We start from the raw sequence: 20,270 nt of genomic DNA on the forward strand, positions 1-20,270 counted from the left end.
GTTTGGTGGGCTTTGTCTCTGATTCTTAGTGGAGGAAAATCAGCAATGAATAAAGACGTCTGATGATTTGTGTTGTGTTTCATGTCTCTCTCAGGGGTGCAGATCCAGCAGGTGGTGTGTAAGAAACAAGCGGATCACTCAGTGGTCTACAACCACTTCTGTGACAAGAGGAACAAACTTAAAGACAAGAAACGTCCCTGCAACACAGAACCCTGCCCCCCAACGTGAGTACGCTCAGACTGTGTCTGCCCCCCAACTTTATATCGATGCCCATGATTTTGGAATTAGATGTCCAGCAGTCTCATACAGGTGTGATGGTCAGGTGTCCACAAACTTTTGGCTATAATGCTATATCCATGCTAATAGCAAGCTCCCCCTCCTGCGCATTGAAATGACATTGCATGAAAGTAAGTCTACTGTTGACATGTAATACTTTTATATTTAACACCAGCTATTGCAGATCTACTGTACTGCTGGCAGAGTAACTTCACTACCACATTTAACAGAGCTCGCTGGTTTGTTTGGTGTATTTTGGTGAGGTTGCTAGTCTAATGTCGTCAGTTCAGTGCGCAGTAGTGTTCAGAGGATCCAGTGACATTCAGATGTAAAATATATGCATGTAAATATAGGTGTGATGGTCAGGTGTCCGTATACTTTTGGCCACGTAGCGTATATTAGATGAAAAATGTAATCTTAGTAACACTTTTCTGTAGGTTAGCGCTTATAAGACTTTCACAACAACTGACTTAAATCTGTATAAACACATTCCTATAGGGTGTCACTGTTCATAAAGGTTGCATTTGCCAGTTTTGATGTCAAATTGATATCAAACATTGTGTCAGGTCATTTTTTTCCTGACATCCTGGGGTGAACTGTGATAGCTCGGTGTATGTCACAGTGACAGAATGCTGATTATATGACGCAGCATGCCACATCAGGCTGCTTGACCAAAAGTAAGCATTTTCTTTAAAAAAAACAATGAAGTATTCAGACCTTAGATATTTACAATGATAATGTTATGATCTGTTTAAACCAGGCATGTCAAACTGGGGACCTTCCAGGCCAAAGTGCTGTGGAGATCAGCGTTTACCCTGATCTGAAGCTCTGAATTCAGTTCAAGAAGGCCTTACTAATTAGCTGATGAGCTGAATCAGGCACTTTTACTGAGGCAGTGTGCTGAAGTCTGCAGAGTTTTGGCCTACGAGGACTGGAGCCTGACACGTGATCTAAACCTTATGCATCAATAGAGACAGTAATAAGCTAAACATGTACAAAATGATCATGTATAGGGCACTTTCTATTGGGAGGTGTCTGTCCCAAATTCTAACTACTAATTTTACACTTCTAAAAATAATACTTTTTTTTTGCTTTTTGCTTTTTTCCAAGCTTTTTTTTTAAAAGATCTTTTTTTTAATTTATTTTAAAGTTATACGTTTATTTATTTTAAAGTTAGATTTATTATTACTTTAATTTTTTAATAAATTCATTTTAGAGCAGAAAAGGAGGCTGCATCATGGCCAGTACCTCATGGCCATATGGTGAGCAGTTAGATCCCATTGTTTTGAACAAAATGTCCCAAAGTCTGAAAATCATTGTGTACCATTAAGAACTGTCACTTCCAAAACACATATTTTCCACAACTGTGTATTTGTGTTTTAATGAAAACTGTTCAAAGCTGTGTTTGCTAGTCACATCCTGGCTAGTGTTTTTCAAAAGTTCAAAATAAGCTCAACATTTGCTAAAATTGTCACTACTGAAACAGTCACCACTGAAACATTTGGTAAAGCTCCATTATACTGCATTGTACTGGCAGTGGAATGTTCATTCATTTGTTTTAATAACATTAACATAAGTGAGGCATAAAGTCACAGCAGAAGGATTTTGGTCTAAAGTTCAAGTCACTTAAAAGTACAAAATGTGTTTTTAAGACTGACTTTGAACCTGAGTTCGGTAGAATAATCCATATACACTAAGCTGCAAATTCAGTTGTTATAACATGCTATGTCATTTCATCCAAACAAGTGTCATGACTTAATCCAACGTCAGTTACCTGATGCAAGTGTTATATCAACTTGACATTAGAGTTGACACAAGCAGCCTTTATGATAGACAACACCTGCTGGAATAAGCCTTTATAAATGCTTTTCTAGGTTTATGGCAGTTGTCGTGACAAGCTTATGTAAGGCCAATGAAGCCTTATGAACACTACCCTACAGTAGTGTTACCGATTACTTAAATCCTGTTTTAATATTAATTATAGCACTTAATTTTCCTTATTTTTGGGAAAAGTAAGACAGCTGTAGGGATAACTCATCGTTCTCTGACAGTAAGTGAGCATATTAGCTACATTTGAAATGGCATTTTTAGTGTGGTCACGTTGGGTCACGTTATAGTTGTGGAAGCTTTCGTAGTCAGTCGTGTCATTCATGATTGTAATCTTATTGTATATCGTAAAAGGTTGGTCACCTTTAGTTTAATGTATCTATATCTTTGTCAATGTATCTCTCTCTCTCTTTTGCAGTTGGTGGGTGAGCGATTGGTCAGAGTGCAGTAGAAGCTGTAGCGGTGGGGTGCGGACACGGGAGGTTTTGTGTAAGAGGAAAATCACCCCCTCAGATGAGAAAGTTCAGGATGACTCAAGCTGCACCTCACCACGGCCCCCCCTCACTGAGCCCTGCAATAACCGCACCTGCCCACCGGAGTGGCACGCACTGGACTGGTCTGAGGTACAACAGCACCTGCACCTGTAGTCATTTGTTGCGATGAATTTGGCACAGAGACAGACACTCAGTAGGTTTACATGCACACCAGTGGTTTGATGTTAGTCTGACTAAATGTGGAACAGATATGCTTCCATTTTATCACTGATTCAGTCCACAGCAGCTGCACTAGACTTGCATCTTACATGCAGCAAAACGTGAGGCCATGCGTCCTGCTGTGTTTTGTTACACGTCAAATCAGTTTTTTTTTCACTTTGACACACACTTGCTTACACTTCACACTTATGCTATGCATATGCAGTACTAATGTGATGGTGACGGATTTGGGGAAGTCTGACTAAGAATATGTTTCAACTGTGACACACATTTAATCCTAGATGTACAGTATAAATCTACTGCTGTATGGCCAAAAGTGAGTTTTTGTGTTATCGAGTTAAGGTATTTCAGACATGCCCATTGTGCACATAGCCAGGCTGTCTCCATAGGCAAACATTGGTAGTAGAATAGGTCACAAAGCATGCCGCCTTTGCCACAAGTCAGTTAATAAAATTTCTGCCCTGTTAGATCTGCCCCAGTTAACTGTAAGTACTAATACAACGCTACCTACCAGAATGCATAGTGCTAACAGTAAAGTTTGGTGGAGGAGGGATAATGGGCTGGGTTTGGGCTCCTTAGTTCCAGTGAAGGGTGAAGGGTTAAGTATTGATGAGTTTGGTCTGGAGGAACTCCAATGGTCTGCACAGAGGCCTGACCTCAACCCCATCAAACACCTTTGGGGTAAATTAGAACGTTGATTGTGAGTCAGGTCCTCTCGTCCAACATCACTTTCTGACCTCACAAATGCTCTTTTGACTGAATGCACACAGATTTCCCACAAACACACTCCAAAATCTTGTAGAAAGCTTCCTGGAAGAGTGGAAGCTGTTATAGCTGCAAAGGGGGACCAACTCCATTGTAACGCCCATGGTTTTGGAATGGAATGCCTCAGGGTGGCGCTGTAGCAAAGTAGTTTAACCTGTTGGTTCTTCATAGCCCAGTGACTTCAACTATGCTCAGAATACCTCTGGAAAACTTCACAATGTGCTGTAGCATATTTTTAAAACTGAAAACTTGCCTAATTTCACAAGAGACTGATGGAAAAAGTGAATTTTTAGTTATTTCTCAAACCAAAGACTGCATTACCAAACCAGAAGAGAACCTTCCCAAAAGAGGAACTGTTGGACCAAGCAGTTAGCCAACACTGGAGTAGACAGCCAACATGGAACCCCCAAATACCAAGGAGCATTCCACACACTGCTTTTGGCCGTATAGTGTATTTTGGCTGTTTACTTAACTCTGTACATACAGTCTAACTCTCTCTCTCTCTCTCTCTCTCTCTCTCTCTCTCTCTCTCTCTCTCAGTGCACTCCTAGCTGTGGTCCTGGTTATAGGCAGAGGGTGATCCTCTGTAGAAGTGGAGAGGGTGGTGACACTTTGGCTGAATCTGAGTGCCCAAAGCATAGCCGTCCCACCACTAGGATGCGCTGTAACCTGCAGCGCTGCCCGCCTCCACAGTGGCTCATTGGACCCTGGAGTGAGGTAAGATAAGGGCACAGAGCCAATTCAGTAGAACTCCAAAAAACACAGCACAAAAAATGCATCCCATCCTAAGCAGCTTCCTATCAACAACCATTTTCTCTGTCTGTTTGCACTTTGTACACTGTTTTAATTTCTGCATTATTTAATGCTTCTTGCTTTATTCAGTGGTTAAACAGAGCCAGTCAGACTGGTTTGATATGAAATGGTTCATTGTAGAGACAGTTACACTCAGATGTCTTTACAGTGGTGGTGATAGGAACCAGGGGTCGCGATTTCTACAGCACAAATACAGCCATTTTATTTACTATCCAAAATTACCAGTGAATCTACATGTGTCTTCTGAGTTTTATATGTAATGTTGGTGATGGTAAAATAGTGGGAAAATCTGGGGGAAAAAAGTTTTACCTTAGAACACCCTGCAAGTACCCCTATTTAAACGTTATACTTTTTTTTTAAAAACATAAAAATAACAAAAACTGCAAACTGTATATATGACAGAGACTGCTTCATGTCAGACAGCTGCATCAGCAGTAAACAAGACTAAGTCACACATAAAGCACCTTCATAAAGGTTCGTCTTTGCTTTAACTTTGATCTTGGATTAGCTTCTCTGCCCCCAGGAATGCACACAAACTAAAACAGGGATGTTGTTGTTTATGCTATGATACAACGGTACAATTAAAAGTGCATTGCAAACTCGTAAACATGATGCATATCCAAAAGAAAAATGCGTTCACCAGCATAACTACACCTAAACTACATTTCCCAAACACACTGCAAATGCAGAAAACACATGCAACTTCAGAAATGCTGCAGAGCCAGTCACAACACAACGGAGGTGAGACACAACACGATGGAAATGTCCTTTCAAGACTCTCAAAGAACATGGAATATTGGTGATGGAAACAAGCTGATAAGACTGTAGAGACTCACTTTCAAATATGTTCATAGCTAATTAGGCCAGCTAGTAGCTATTTCACGTCACACCTGTATTATGGTAGTTATCAGTCATATCTATTATTGATATTTGAAATGTTGCAGTTACACTCTAGAGCTAACTCCCATTAAGATCCAGTGATAGTATTACATACATACATACATCATCTAAACCGCTTATCCTTCTGGGTCGCGGTGGGGTGCTGGAGCCTATCGTAGCCGTCATTGGGCGGAAGGCAGGATACACCCTGGACAGGTCGCCAGTCCATCGCAGGGCAGACAGACAGACATACACACACATTCACACCTAGGGGCAATTTAGCCGGTCCAAATGGCCTGTCTTTGGACTGTGGGAGGAAACCGGAGTACCCGGAGGAAACCCACGCAGACACGGGGAGAACATGCAAACTCCACACAGAAAGGACCCTGGTCAGCCGGCCGGGAATCAAACCCAGGCCCTTGTTGCTGCGAGGCAACAGCGCTACACACTGCGCCACCGTGCCGCCCATGATAGTATTAAATAAGCTCAAATAAAGGTTACTTACTTTTACTGTTGAATGTTTATGCTGCATAGAATTTAAAAGTTTGGACAACTTGGTCCTCTTTAAGTGTCCTTTGGAAGCATTTCCGTTGTGTTGTGACTGACTCTGCTGCATTTCTGTAGTTATGTGTATTTTCTGTATTCGCATCGTGTTTTTGAAGTGTGGCGCTGGTGTCGTCATTTTGAAGAGGTGTTCTCTGGATTTGCAGAGCATCTGTGGATTTGCACCTCATTTTATAATTTTGCAGAGCGTTTGTCAGATGCAGCACATATGGTGTGATTTTGTTGAAGCTGTTTTCTGTGTTTGCAGCTCGTTTTTTCTTTGCAGTTTGTGGGGTCTTTTCAGCCACCATTCCACACTAAAAACCCCTGCTAACGTCCCACACACAGTTGGGAGTTGACCATGAAAATATAATTGCAAACAGGGTAGAAATATACATTTTCAGTTTGTCAGAGCCGGAGCATGATGATGAGAAAATGCCCTTGCAGATGGGGGACTGTTATTCCTGTTAATAGAAACGAGTTATAACGTTAAGATAATGAAAATGAAATATTAAGAGACTTTGCTTTTGGGTTCAAATCTGATTTTGCGTTTAAATCGGATTTTATGTCTTAATTCATGCACATGGGACAACAATTTGCAAATGCATCATTTTATAATATACGTATGCATAATTTGCATTTCAGTTTGAAAAATGTCCACAACATGCTCCCATAAACAGCCGACTGTTGCCCGTTTTCTTTGAGTAATAACTGCTTATAGTTTTTGAAGTCTTTGTAACCCAATTATTAACATTAATAAACTAATTCGAAAACATGTATAAATGCTTTATATAGGTAGTCTTACTGTAAAGTGGTACCAGTCTGTTTTCATTTGTAGCAGAGATGTGTAGGTTGATTGTAAACAGAAGTTGTTAAATACTTGTAAAATTATTGGTAACACTTTCTATGAATGTTACGTTTTTAAGCATCTATCAACACATTCATAACATGTTATAATGCATTCATAAGGCATTATAAATATGGCTATAAATATTTAGAAAAATGCCTTACATGTTATAGCCATGCTTATTATGCATTATGAATTGTTAACATAATGCATTATAAGTACTGTTCATAACAAATTATGAGCTCATAAGTCGTATTTGTCCGCTCTAAGTAAAGTGAAGCGTACTGTACTAAAGCCTCCTCCAGTGTTAAGAGTGAGGCTTCAAGTTGAAGTATTTACTGAAGGATTTACTGAAACACTAAAACATTCACAATAAAGCTCATTACAGGCTTCAAATGTCAGAGTTAAACTAGAGCTGCCATCAGTAGTGTTTTTGTATTTGGTTTGCTGTGATGTAACATTTAAAGTCAGAGTGCTGGTTCAGAAAAGCACATTGTAGCAATAATTCAAGGCTGGACAGCCTCTGAAGATTCAGGACTGAAGCCCTGAAGATGCAGTTCTAACAGCACCAGCAGTGAGTAATAAAGTATTGGAAATTCCAGGGTGTAAATAATAAAATAAACTTTGTATTTGTCTTTATTTTACGCTCTCCGAGCTGGGACTGACTTCTTTGGCACTGACAGTATAACATGTTATTAACACTACTTATAATGCATTATATTAACAATTCCTAATGTACAATAAACATGGCTATAAAGTGCAATTCAGTGTAATTCATTTTTATAAATATTTATAACCATGTTTATAATGCCTTATGAATGCATTATAACATGTTATAAATGTGTTTATAGATACTTACAAACGAGACATTCATAGAAAGTGTTACCAAATTATTTAGTGAAAGTAGGTGTGCTAATAAGGTGCTACTTTGTGCTTCCTCCCTCCTAGGACTGTGTTGTGGGTGCTATATCATGTCGCAGTGTTTGTTTTGTGTTTTTCTTCACACGTGTCGCTCTGTTCTCTCTCAGTGCTCGGCTAGGTGTGGTCTCGGGCAGCAGATGCGTCTGGTGCAGTGCGTGTCACACACAGGCCAGCCGTCCAGTGAGTGCTCAGAACTGCATCGACCCGCCTCCATGCAGCAGTGCAGGAGCAGGTGCGACCTCAGCAGCCCCACGGATAACCCCGAGGGTGAGAGGTCAAAGGGCACTCAGACACATTCTGAGACACACACCGGTACTGTACTTATATCAAAGATAGGTTATCAGTTATGACTGAATACTTATATGTAAATGTAAATATACATAGTGATCGCCTCTCTCTCTCTCTCTCTCTCTCTCTCTCTCTCTCTCTCCCTCCCTCTCTCTCTCTCTCTCTCTCTCTCTCCCTCTCTCTCTCTCTCTCTCTCTCCCCCTCTCTCTCTCTCTCCCCCTCTCTCTCTATCTCTCTCTCGCTCTATCCCTGTGTAGTAGAGATGGCACAATGCCATTTTTTCCAAACAGTAATACTTCGCTGGTGTTCCCAAAATATTGAAATATTGATTTCAACTTCTTAAAATACCTTTTGGAGTCTAGCTTATAGTATTTCAAACTACAGTGTATACATTATTGTTGCATATTAGATGTTATTAACCCCTTAAATGGCCAGGATCCACCAGCAGGCCCAAGGTTTTATTACATGCTTCTATATCCTAAGAATAGCTCGGCCAGTTTGCACTGAAGTCCCTGTAGTTACTGAATAATAAGCCTTAGTATGTAATAAACCTGGGATTTTAATGGGTTAATATGACAAGTGATTCCAAACTTTTGGACAACAGTATGACTGAGTTTAGTATCCGATCCAGAATTTTTTGATGGTATTAGATCAGTGCCATCTCTGCTTGCGCTCTCTCTCTCTCTCTCTCTCTCTCTCTCTTTCTCTCTCTCTCTCTCTCTCTCTCTCTCTCTCTGTAAATATATACAGTCGTGTGCAAAAGTTTGGGCACCCCTGGTCAATATTTGGTTAATTTTCTTAGTGAAAATCAGAGAACCCATCCTCTACAGCGAACACACCTCTGCACAATTACTGTTTGTTAGCTGAGTTTAACATACAGGGAGAAATATAACATAAAATGTGACCTGTTTATAAAAATTCATTTTATATTTTGTGTTGTTTTTTTTTTTACATATTGGAAATTGGGCCCTAAAATTTGCAAAAAGATACCATATTTAAGTGTGTTACTTGTAGAGGATATGTAAACTTATTTTCTAGAAAATCAACCAAACTTTATTTGATCAGGGGTATTCAAACTTTTTCATACAGCTATATATATATAGTTGCTTTAATTTACAACTACTGTAAAATGTAATGATGTGAATGAGAAAAGGCTAAACTACTCTATATGTCCAAAAGTTTGTAGACACCTGCTCATCCAGTGTTTCTTCCGAAATGAAGGGTATTAATAGTGAGTTTGTGCTGCAGTAACAGCCTCTAGTTTTCTGGAAAGGCTTACATCTACAGTAGATGTTGGAACATTGCTGTGAGGATTTGATTGAGCATTAATGAGATCAGGTACTGATGTTAGATGATCAGTTCTGGATCACAAACTCATCCCAAAAGTACTGGATGGAGCTCCATCACTCCAGATAACACAGTCACACTGCTCCACAGTCCAATTCTGGGGGCTTTATACCCCTCTAGTTGACGCTTTGCATCGGGCATGGTGACCTTAGGCTCATGTGCTGCTGCTCCAGATTGTCCGGTTCTATGGAGATTGTACATCTTGTATTTGAACACCTGTTCAAGCACCTTAAAGTAGCCGAATTATAATTAGATAAAGGGTGTAGAAGCTTTTGGACACATAGTGTATGAATGGCTGGAAACTCTGACAGACACAGAGAAACTAGAGACTTTTTGAAACTACCCTTTGTTTTCAATGTAATATAAATGACAGTATATAAGTGAATGTTGTTGATAATAGGTTTATATAATAGATAATTATTAAATACTAATGTAATAATAAGAGTTAATGTTTCATTCATCATTTTGTGGTAGACTGTTGTATCGTTTCTTTTATTTTTTTTTTTACTGTGTTTTATTGATTCAGAGTGCAAAGATGTGAACACAGTGGCATACTGCCCCCTGGTGCTCAGGTTCAAGTTCTGCAGCCGCCCATACTTCCGACAGATGTGCTGCAAGACCTGCCAAGGACACTGACCTCCTCTCTCCCTCTCTCCTCTCTTCTTCTCTTTCGCTCTGCCTGGGCCAACACCGCCCCAGCTCCACATTCCAGGGCAGAGACAGAGAGAGAGGGAGAGACAGAAAGAGAGAGGCAGAGCGAGATAGAGACTGTGCTGCTGTCTTCAACTCTCCAGTCCAGCTGCTCTGGCACGGCTGCTCTGAATATCGGACGGACAGAGATCCGTCTGCCTTTCTTCTAGCTCTCTTTAGCGTGGTGCTAGTCTTCTGTCAGCCATACTGCATACCAGGCTCCCTCAGATCCAGCCACAGAGGACCACAGCACCGCACACAGTGGTGTTTTTCCATGCTTTTTTTCCCAAAATACCTTATTCAATTCTTCAGATAATTATCAGGCCCTTTATACAGTGATTCTCAACCCTGCAGACTCCATGCACTGCATATTTTTGTGTTTTGTTTGGCGTAGAGTTTGAAGTAGGAATGATTTTCTGCGGTCTGCACAGAAAAAGACAAATCAAATTGGAATCAAGCCACTTTTTATATCTCTGTACACGCGACTCCGTTTGACCAGTTATGTGTATTTCTTCATTGCGCTGAGCTTCCTCACCTCAAAATCAGCAGCAGATTTTTGTCAATTCCTCTCTAATCATTTTACGCACACCAGCATAGTTACTATGATGACCAGTGTAGATGGGCAAGCCACAGACTGACTGTACAAACCTGATTAGGTCACTCATAACTTACAGTGGGAACACCAGAGGTGGGAGGTAATTAGTTGCATTCACTCGGTCACTAGTACTTCAGTTCAGTTTTGATGGATTTGTACTTTCACATGAAGGTACTTTTACTTATACTCAAGTATACAGTCGTATGCAAAAGTTTGGGCGCCCCTTGGCAAAGAACATGTTCTGTTGATTTTCTAGGTGAAAGTAAGTTAACAGTGTTTCTCAACCCGGTCCTGAAGGCCTGGATGGTCCACATTTTTGCTTTTAACTTAACTTACAACACATATGGATGTGGACCGTTTGAGGACCAGGTTGGGAAACCCTGAGTTAACACATCCTCCACAGCAGGGGTGTCAACTCAACCACTTAAAGGGCCATATCAGAAAATCTCATCAAATCTGTGGACCAGAGAAAAAAAAAAATTCTAATGATTGTCGTGCTGTAACCCAAACTGGCTATTGTTTATTCAAAATATGCAGAAACTTCAACAGCAAAATACAGACACTTTTAGTAGACCTTGAAATATTACATGAATACTTGAAATATTCAAAGTTTAAACGTCTCCAGGTGCTCAGTCTTTTAAACCTACCTATCTGCTTGAACTACACGCCTGGCATCCTTTCTTTACTGCAGGTTCATTAAGACTTGGGCTCAGTTTCTGAGCTGCTGAGCTGCATTAAGTGTTTATATTGGTTGAACTGCAGCTGAAATGCAGTTAGTGTGTTTGGTGATATGACTGGTGTTGAATTGCATAGAATTGAGGTGTAACCACCGTCCCATAGACTGTTGTTGGAGCCAGAGTGCACATTACATTGCAATGCATGCTGGGGCACGTAGTTCCGCACATTGTGAAACAATCTAATATTAACAGAAAATTTAATTACTTTTGCGGCCGGATAGGATTGTGTTGCGGGTCTGATCTGGCCTGCAGGCCCTGTGGTTGACAGAATTAGCAGAATTACTGTTTATTTGCTGATTTTAACATACTGGGAATAAAAACGTGCAAATATTATGGCACATTTTATATGTTGTCTTAAACTCTGTTGAAATTGTTTAGTTAAACTCTGCAAATAAACTGAAATTGTGCACTAAAATTTGCAGGCGAATGCCATTTAAGTGTGTTCTATGTAGAGGATGTGTTAACTTATTTTCCCTTAGAAAATCAACAAAACGTCATTTGAGCAGGAGTGTTCAAACATACAACTGTGTTCATGAAGAAAGTCTGCACTTTTAAAAGTAAAGATTCTTGAGCAATGATTCTTGAGTGATGTCATCAAAGAACTACAAGAAGCTTTGAACTGAAAAAACAAAGACGTAATTAGGATGTACTACTTCCTAACGTAATTAGGAAGAACCATTTTTGGTTCTTAAAGAAACACTTTTTGTAAATGAGATGTGTTCTATAGACTCTTGGATAGAACACATCTCATTTACAAAAAGTGTTTCTTTAAGAACCAAAAATGGTTCTTCTGTGGCATTGTTCCTTTATTTTTAAGAGTGCATTTTTCACTCTTTTTGACATTTAATTATTCATTTCATTCTGTTACCTTGGTGACAGCATCTGTACTGGTTTGTGATGGGTCACCGCTTATATTGGAGCTTAAGCATTTTATGTTAGACCACAAGAGATCCAGATAGAGAAGAATAAACCCTAACTTCAGTTCTATGCTCACAGAGACTGGATGTACCAAGTAGCTCCACTGCAGGTCTATAAGTTACTCAGTACTTAAGTAGTTTTTGAGCTCATGTGTTTGTACCTCCACTCAAGTAGTTCATTGAAAAGGTGCTTTATTTCACTGAAGTAACAATACTTTTACTTGAGTATTTGCCTCTGGTGAACAGTCAGTCTAAAAATCTGATTTGATCAAGTCTGATTTGTGTAAACGAAGCCTAGCGCTCCTGATTCAACTCATGAGGAAAGTGTCAACCTGTTCACGAACTAAGGCTGTGTTCACATTACAAGGTTGAATACGAAATCAGATTTTTTGCCAGAGTGTGAAACAAATAGGATTTTTTTTTTTTGGAAGTGTGAACATTAATCTGTGCAAATCAGCCTTGAGCCACATTCATATATGCATGTCTGATGTCACTGTGGTCATATTGTTGAGTGTACTGGGACTCCAAGGCTCATATTTAAGGGAAAGTCCAACAAATTTTTCAAAATTTCTGCATAATGCAGTTTTTGAGATGTAAACAAAGTCATGGTTTGGTGTGAAATAGTTTATTGTACAGAAACTTACTTACCAGTGAACCTATACGTTTTGAGTTTTATATGTATAGTAGTAAAATAAAAAAGGTAAAATAGTGGTAAATCTAAAAAAACATGTCTTTGGGGGCTTTTTCCTTACAACACCCTGCATGTCCCCCCTCTGCCATGATTCACTTTAAAAAAAAAAATACATTTTAGACTAAAACCTTCTCAAAACTATCATAAATCAATGTCTCAGACACCAGACAGCATGCATTTCATATAATAACTTTCTGTGAGGGAGCTTTTAAAAGCATTAAACTCTTCAGACGTCTGGTTCCGATCACCACCACCACTGTGTACGATTCTTCGAAAATTTCCCAAAAGTGGCTCATTTCAGATCAAACCACTCCGAATGACTTTGTTTACTTTGTCTAAACCGTTTAATCATGCAGACATTTAGAAAAATGAGTGGAGCTCCACTTTAAGGACTGCTTAGGTTAGTAGTTGTTGGTGCTTTGTTGAAGTGTGCAGTGCTGCGTCAGTCCGTGGCTGGATTTGAGGACACTACACTGATTATCCTCATCTGTTCACTGTTGAAAACTCTTTTCTCACCGAAATGTTCCTGGTTCTAACTCATAAAGGCTGTTTTGCTGTCTGTGATAAGATCACCTCTTACCATGTCGAAACTGACAAGTGACGAATATTTAATTCATGTTCTTTCATTTTATAATCTTATCGTTTTAATTACAGCCTTGGAGATGTTGTGGATTGTTCAGTGTCATAAGCTTCATAATTGTGTTAGTCCTTTTTCTCATACTGTATAATCTGTTTTTCTGACTATACTGTGGTTCTGGGTGGTTTACTTGCCGTCGTCTTGCCTTTTGGCCCGGTGTTGATATAGAAGGGAAGTCGATGAGGCAATGCTGTTGATGTAGTTAGCGTAAGCGCCACTGATATTGCTATTGAGATTGGTACAGCTGGAGACTGATAATGAGTTGTTCAGACTTAATCTCGGCCGTCGTCAGCGTTCAGAGCGTTTTATTTTGTTTAGAAGCAGGTGTGGACAAAGTACAAAGCCTCTGTAATTGAGCACAAGTAGAAATAGTACATTTAAATTGATTTTGGCAATACAGACACCTTGACATTGATAATGAATCCTAAATAAAGCTTTTCTCAATCTCAAATGTAATAACATTTCACACCAAAAGTAGGCGTGGCTTAAACCTGACGTTAATAGCATGCATGAGTGTTATTTATGCAGCCTAGATTTTGAAGCAAGCCTTCTTATTGGCTCATAGACGTGATATTTGTACAAAAATACTTACTTTTAACAGTGCTTAAGCATCGAATGTAAAAGTGCTGTCAGTTACTGTAGCTATAATATAGTTAAAGGGGAATCCACCCATTTTTTAAACACTTCTGCATAATTTGGTGGTTTGGAGTCATTCAGAGTGATTTGATGTTAAATAATTCATTGTAGAGACTCAAATTTCTTTACAGTGGTGGTGATAGGAACCAGCGGTCACCATGTCTACAACACAAATACAGCCATTTTATTTGCTGTCCTAAACCACCAGTGAACCTACACGTGTCTGCTGCGTTTTTTTATGTGGATGATGGTAAATTTGAAAAAATAAAAAGTAAAAAAAATAGTTTTTGGAGGGCTATTTTGCCTCATAACACCCTCCATGTACCCTCTACCATGAGATGATTTTAAAAATATATGTTATGTAAAAAAATGGTCAAAACTATCATAAAACAATGTAATAATATTCTTTGAGGGAGCTTTTAGAGGCGTAAAACTCTACAGACGTCTGGTTCCCATCACCACCACAGTGAATAATTCTGACTGTAAGTTTCTCTAGAATGGAGTGTTTCAAATGAAACCACTCTGAATGACTTTGTTTACATCTTAGCCATTTAATTATGCACATATTTTGAAAAATTGGTGGAATTCTCCTTTAATGTGTTACATTATTTTGAAAAAACTGTTTCTATGAATGAGACCTATAGCTGCCAACGTATGAAACTGACTTAGGTCTGCTGAGTTTCACTCTGCTTTTGCTCGAGTAATATCTTGCCACGACTATTTCGACTTTTACTCAAGTACAGTAAGTTTTGCACCCAAAAGAGCAATGAACAAAAGAAAGAGGTCGGTTTGAATTTAAAAGATGACATTGGCCAAAAATGATGAGTGGTTCGGATGTGTGAAATCTAGTTAGCGTGACCTCATTTGGGGTGAAGAGGACAGATTCATTTTGGTGACAGCCAGGCTGGTGTGAATAAAACCAACACAGCAGTGAATCAGCCACACCATCCTGTTCAATCTTCCTTTGTTCAGTCACAGAATGATGTGCACATGTAGGCAGTGCTTTCACATTGAATCAGCTTATCTGACATAAGCGTCTGTTGTGACTTACCGTATCCTGGCTCATTTATCAGATCAGTGACTTTATATCACCGAGGCAGATCGCTCATCGGTGCCATCAAATGTCATTAGTAGCGGATTATGAGCAATCAACCTTTAAAGCACTGATCAGTTAGGATTATCTTAGGCCTCGTCCTCACATACCTGGATATTTTTGAAAACTCAGCTTTCTGACGCTCATGATTCTAATGGTATATGACTTCATGATCATTAAGTAAGTCAGATTTGAAAAAATCTTAACTCTATAATTCAAATGGAGGAGAAAGCTAGAAAAACTCAGCTTCTCTGCCTCGACTGTGTGGACAGTTCAGAGACGGGGGCGTATATTAACAACCCCACGGCAGCAAGTGGTAGGCCTTTTTTTCTCTTTTTAAGCTTTTATTTTCTGGCAGTAATCGGATGTTAAGTATGTGTGAGATACTGGATTATGGAGGTCTGAAGGTCAAAGCCTGCAGTGTTTGGAAAACTTTGTTGAAAAATCTCTGCTTCAACTTTGCTGCAGTGCACACGGGTTCTTCTTGAGGCATATAACGTCAATTTATTCGCTCTCTACAATGCTAGAATGCTCATGTGAGTGCTTTTGAGCTGTTTTTGCGTTCACGTGTGGATTTTCAAAAGCTGTGGGTGTGGGTGAGGATTTTTTTGAAAACAGAAAAAAATATGGGCCTCATTTACCAATATCTTAATAAGTTTTTTCTTAAACGTGTTCTTGAGAAAAGTCCTAAGAAAAAGTGTGTGCAGATTCTGTTCTAACCTAAGAACAAATCCTAAATAAGAAAACATTGGTGAACATCACAGTCTTCGTGGAAACTGCGTATGTGGGTTTAACGAAAATATTTAGTCTTAAGAACGGTTGGTGAATGAGGCCCTATGTTTTTAAAAATATTCAGATAGACGTGTGGACGAGCCCTTAGTTTCCTTAGTACTTTTCGGACGGGGTTGGCGTTACACAAGGAGATGCAATAATCTAATCTGCGATAATTACATATAATCCCACATCTGTAAAGATTACGGAAGCTTTTGCCTGTGCTAAAATGAACAGCAGAAACAAACCCAGGTTATATCAGTCAAATGTTGGCAAATATTGTCTAGAGGCCTATTAAGTGTAGAGGCACTTCACAAAGCATTTACTCGTTTTCTCAGCAGACTAATTCAAGCTGATTGAAGGCATTATTATTTGCCGAATAATATTGAAGCCTATAATACAACAAAAACAAGGATGCACAGTGGCCTGACTCAAAGCACTATCAAATAGTGCCCTCTTGTGGAGGAACTTCAGCCTGATAAACATGAGTTACGTAGTTACGTGTCAGAACCATCGCATAGAAGGCAACCCCCTGTAGATGGAATATATGTGGCGATTTTGATGGTCGGCTTTCAAACTGATGTTGATGCTGATGCCGCGTCGCATTCACTAAAGAGAGAAATTCCGATTCAAATAAAGCTTCACACATTGTGCACAGAATGTTTTTGGTGTGCCAGCGAGGCGTAAATCGAGGGTTCACTCTAGTCTCTGTAATTTATACACAGATTTCATATCCTGTGCAAACCAGACATAAACATTACAGCCATTCTGTGATAGCATAACTTCACAGATATAGAGTAGTGTGAAAAAGTCTCAGAAAATTATATGAATAAAACTGGTAATGCTTCAGTATGGGGGACATTATAATACCCTTGTGTTGCCCTTATTAAGCCTTAACAAACCAGTCATTGGTCATTAAAAGGCTGGTAGATTGGTGATTAACATTATTAAGCAATATCTAAGGAGAACTAAGCATTTTAGGGCATGAAGTGCTTTTATTAAGCCTTAACAAGCCAGTAGTCACCAATTTACTGGTGGCTTATTATTACACTATTAAGCAGTAACTAGGCTGACTTAAGCCTTTTTCCAGAGCACTTTAATCTGTGTAACTTTTTAATTATGTCCAAATTAAGATGTGTCAATTCAATAGCTGGTATCCAACATATCAAACCAGTAATTAGTAATTAACTGGCTGCTTATTATGACATTATTAAGCAGTGACTACAGTAAATAAAGCACCCTGTAATGCTTTTCTTAAGCCTTATCAAGCCAGTAGCTGCTAAGTCACAGGCTGCTCAGTAAAACATTATTAATTGGCAATAAGAGTGAAAAAAGCTTTTTCTAAAGCGTTTTTATTTGTATATTATATAGTGTATGGATTTATGGTTCTGGTTTAAAAGGCATTGAGACTCAGTGCTCAGGAAAAGCTTATTTTACTGTAGTCATTGTGTAAAAATGTAGTAATAAGCAGACCCTTAATTACCAACTGTTGGCTTACAAGGGCACTATAATGTCCACCAGTACTGCATTGTGTTAGTGTAAAGCAGGCATGTCAAACTGGGGACCTTTCGGGCCAAAGTGCTGTGGAGATCAGCATTTCAGGAAGGCCTTGCTGATTAGCCGATGAGACGAATCACGTGTGGTTAATGAGACAGCGTGCAAAAGTCTGCACTGTTTCGGCCCGTTATGACTGGAGCCTGACGCATGTGGTATAAAGCTACTTATCTCACTAATAAGCATTGATTTGTTGGAAAACACACTAACATTAGAATACATTCAAATAAATAAACAGTTCTTTGTGATTTGATGTATGTTAGCCTATTTCCACAGCTCTCCTTGTGTAAGTCCAGTAGTTACAGTTATCATCCTGTATGTTTATGTGTGTTTATTGTTATGTTATACAGTGTTTTTATTGACAAAAACGTCCCGAATGCCAAGACAAATAGTTTTAAACATTCTTAAGGCTGCCTAAGGCTTAGTCCTGTAAAACGAATCCTGTCCGAATGGTGCTTTTGTCAGCTAAGGCCTGATTTATGACTAAAGGACAGAATTTACAACAGGTCTACATTTATCAGAAGTCCCTCTCCTTACTAATGAGGTCTGGGGGCAGTTGTGGGGCTGTTTCTGCCGTGTCTAAACAGGTCATTAGGTCACTGAGAGCTGGGGAGAGAACGTTTGTGTAAGTAGCAAAATGAGATCTAAACCACAGCGGGAAATCTTATTGGCGCGCTGCCTTGTTCTTGAAAACGCCATTTGTCTCTCTTTGTATTGACTGGTCAGTCCAGGAAAGTGGCCGAGCTGTGACAGGCCTTCTCCTGGTCAGCTTTGGTCAGCTCTGACGCTTGGCAGTACACCTGTTTGATCTGAGGAGCTCTGTTGGTCAGTCTATGGTGCTTTGGAATGGTGCTATTTCTTCCTTCTCTCTCGAAATGTAGTACATTTATTTTTATCGGAACTTGCTTGAGGTAAGAAGAAATATGAGAGCTACAAAAAATGACAGAATTCTATGTTATCTATTGAATTATTGAGACATATTTTTGTGGAAAAACAGTACGTAATCAAGCCTGAGTAGATCTGAAACATGAGAGTGTTGTTATTTTTGATGTGAGCTTTTTATTATTATTGTTATTATTATTATTATTATTATTATTATTATTGATGTTATTATTAACTATGATTTCTGTTCTACTTAACATGTTACACTTGAAGTGTGTTGATTCATCTTGGTAGACACGGCCAGACCAGTTGATGTTTAACAGCTGTTTTTGTTGTTGTTTTTAAGTGCTATTGAAAATAACATTGTGTACTGTAATGTGCATCTGATGGAGTATACGTCCCTGAAGTTTATTTAGACCAACTAAAATGAAAATAATACGATGAATAAAAAAGCGGTGCATTGTGAACGGAAGAACGTGTGTGTTTGCTTTTTTCCTCTTCAGGCTGAAATGGTTTTTATGTTTATGTTTTTTTGATCTACAATTGGTACAAACTGTTCTCAGCGATCGAGGGGGCACCACAATCGCGAGGGATGAGGGCCTGTACCTCTGGTTCCCTCAGGGATATAGGACAGCCCCTCCAGCAGAACAGCTTTGTCAGACAGGCTATTTGTTGTATATGAGTGGGCACAAAAAAAGGGAGGAAGGAGATCGGGGTACCTTTCGTACATATAGTTGTAAGAAAAATGGTACGTTTTAGATTTTATGTTTTATTTTTTTCCCAATATGTTAAACTTCACAAATAAATAGAAATTGTACACTAAAATGTACGTGTGTTTTCTGTGAAGGGTCTGTTAACGTATTTTCAATCAACAAAAACGTAGTTTGAGCGGGGGTGTGGAAACCTTGCGTATAACTATCAACATTTAGGCGAGCAATACTTTCTGCAACACCCCCACTTTTCCACTGACCTCATAGGTGGTCTCCCCAAATCATTTGGCACCACATCTTTCTTTCCTTTCTTAAATATATGTACAGTGTCATTTACTGTTCTACGGAACTCAAAAGGTGTCCAAGTTACTCGTTTGTAAAAACAACAACGCATTTTTCACTATTTGGTGTAGCAAACATTCATAGCGCACACAAACATATACACCAAAACAGCTACTTCAAAATGATCTGGTTTTGCAGTGTAGTTTATATATATGGACTGAGGAGTAAACAGTGTGTTTTGAAACTGTAACAGTGCTTACATACACGGTGGTTCTTGAAGGGTTCTTTAGTAAAGAAAATGGCATATATAAATATGGCATTATAAACATGATTATAAACATTTATAAAAATTAATTACACTTTATAGCCATGTTTATTATACATTATGAATTGTTAATATAATGCATTATAAATAGTGTCGATAACATGTTATACTATCAGTGCCAATTAAGTCAGTCCCAGCTTGGAGAGCATAAAGACAAATACCAAGCTAACGGTGGTGTACATTGACTTTCCCATGTTGGGTAAAACATATATATATATATATATATATATGTATACACACATATATAAACACTTCCTTTTAAAGTAAGGGAGCTAAAACACGTTCTTTGCCTGAAGCTATAAAAGAACCACTTTTGAAAAAAAAAATCTTTCAATGCTTGAAGAACCGTTTTAAAGTTTAAAGAACCTCCACACAATGTAAAGGTTCTAGTAAAAACAATGAATTCATATAGAACCTTTCTGTTATGTAAAGGCTCTTTAAACTTGAAAAAGGTTCTTTACCCTCACACATTTATCTTTTTCAAACATGGTTCTTCATGGAACCACAAGTGGTTCTTCTACACTGAAAAAA

General features: G+C 38.9%; 1 protein-coding gene across 1 annotated transcript in view; it reads left to right on the forward strand.

The window, feature by feature from the left end:
- Nucleotides 1-11,956, forward strand: part of adamts10 (ADAM metallopeptidase with thrombospondin type 1 motif, 10) — a 120,837-nt gene extending 108,881 nt beyond the window's left edge. The window contains exons 21-25 of the mRNA XM_036579527.1: nt 95-224; nt 2,522-2,726; nt 4,122-4,298; nt 7,692-7,851; nt 9,746-11,956. Of these exons, the coding sequence (XP_036435420.1) occupies nt 95-224; nt 2,522-2,726; nt 4,122-4,298; nt 7,692-7,851; nt 9,746-9,855 (782 nt within the window). The 3' untranslated portion in view covers nt 9,856-11,956. The remainder of the gene's footprint in view (nt 1-94; nt 225-2,521; nt 2,727-4,121; nt 4,299-7,691; nt 7,852-9,745) is intronic.
- The last annotated feature ends 8,314 nt before the right edge of the window (nt 11,957-20,270 follow it).

Source organism: Colossoma macropomum, unplaced genomic scaffold, assembly GCF_904425465.1.
Source record: "Colossoma macropomum unplaced genomic scaffold, Colossoma_macropomum, whole genome shotgun sequence".
NCBI classification, from domain to species: Eukaryota; Metazoa; Chordata; class Actinopteri; order Characiformes; family Serrasalmidae; genus Colossoma; species Colossoma macropomum.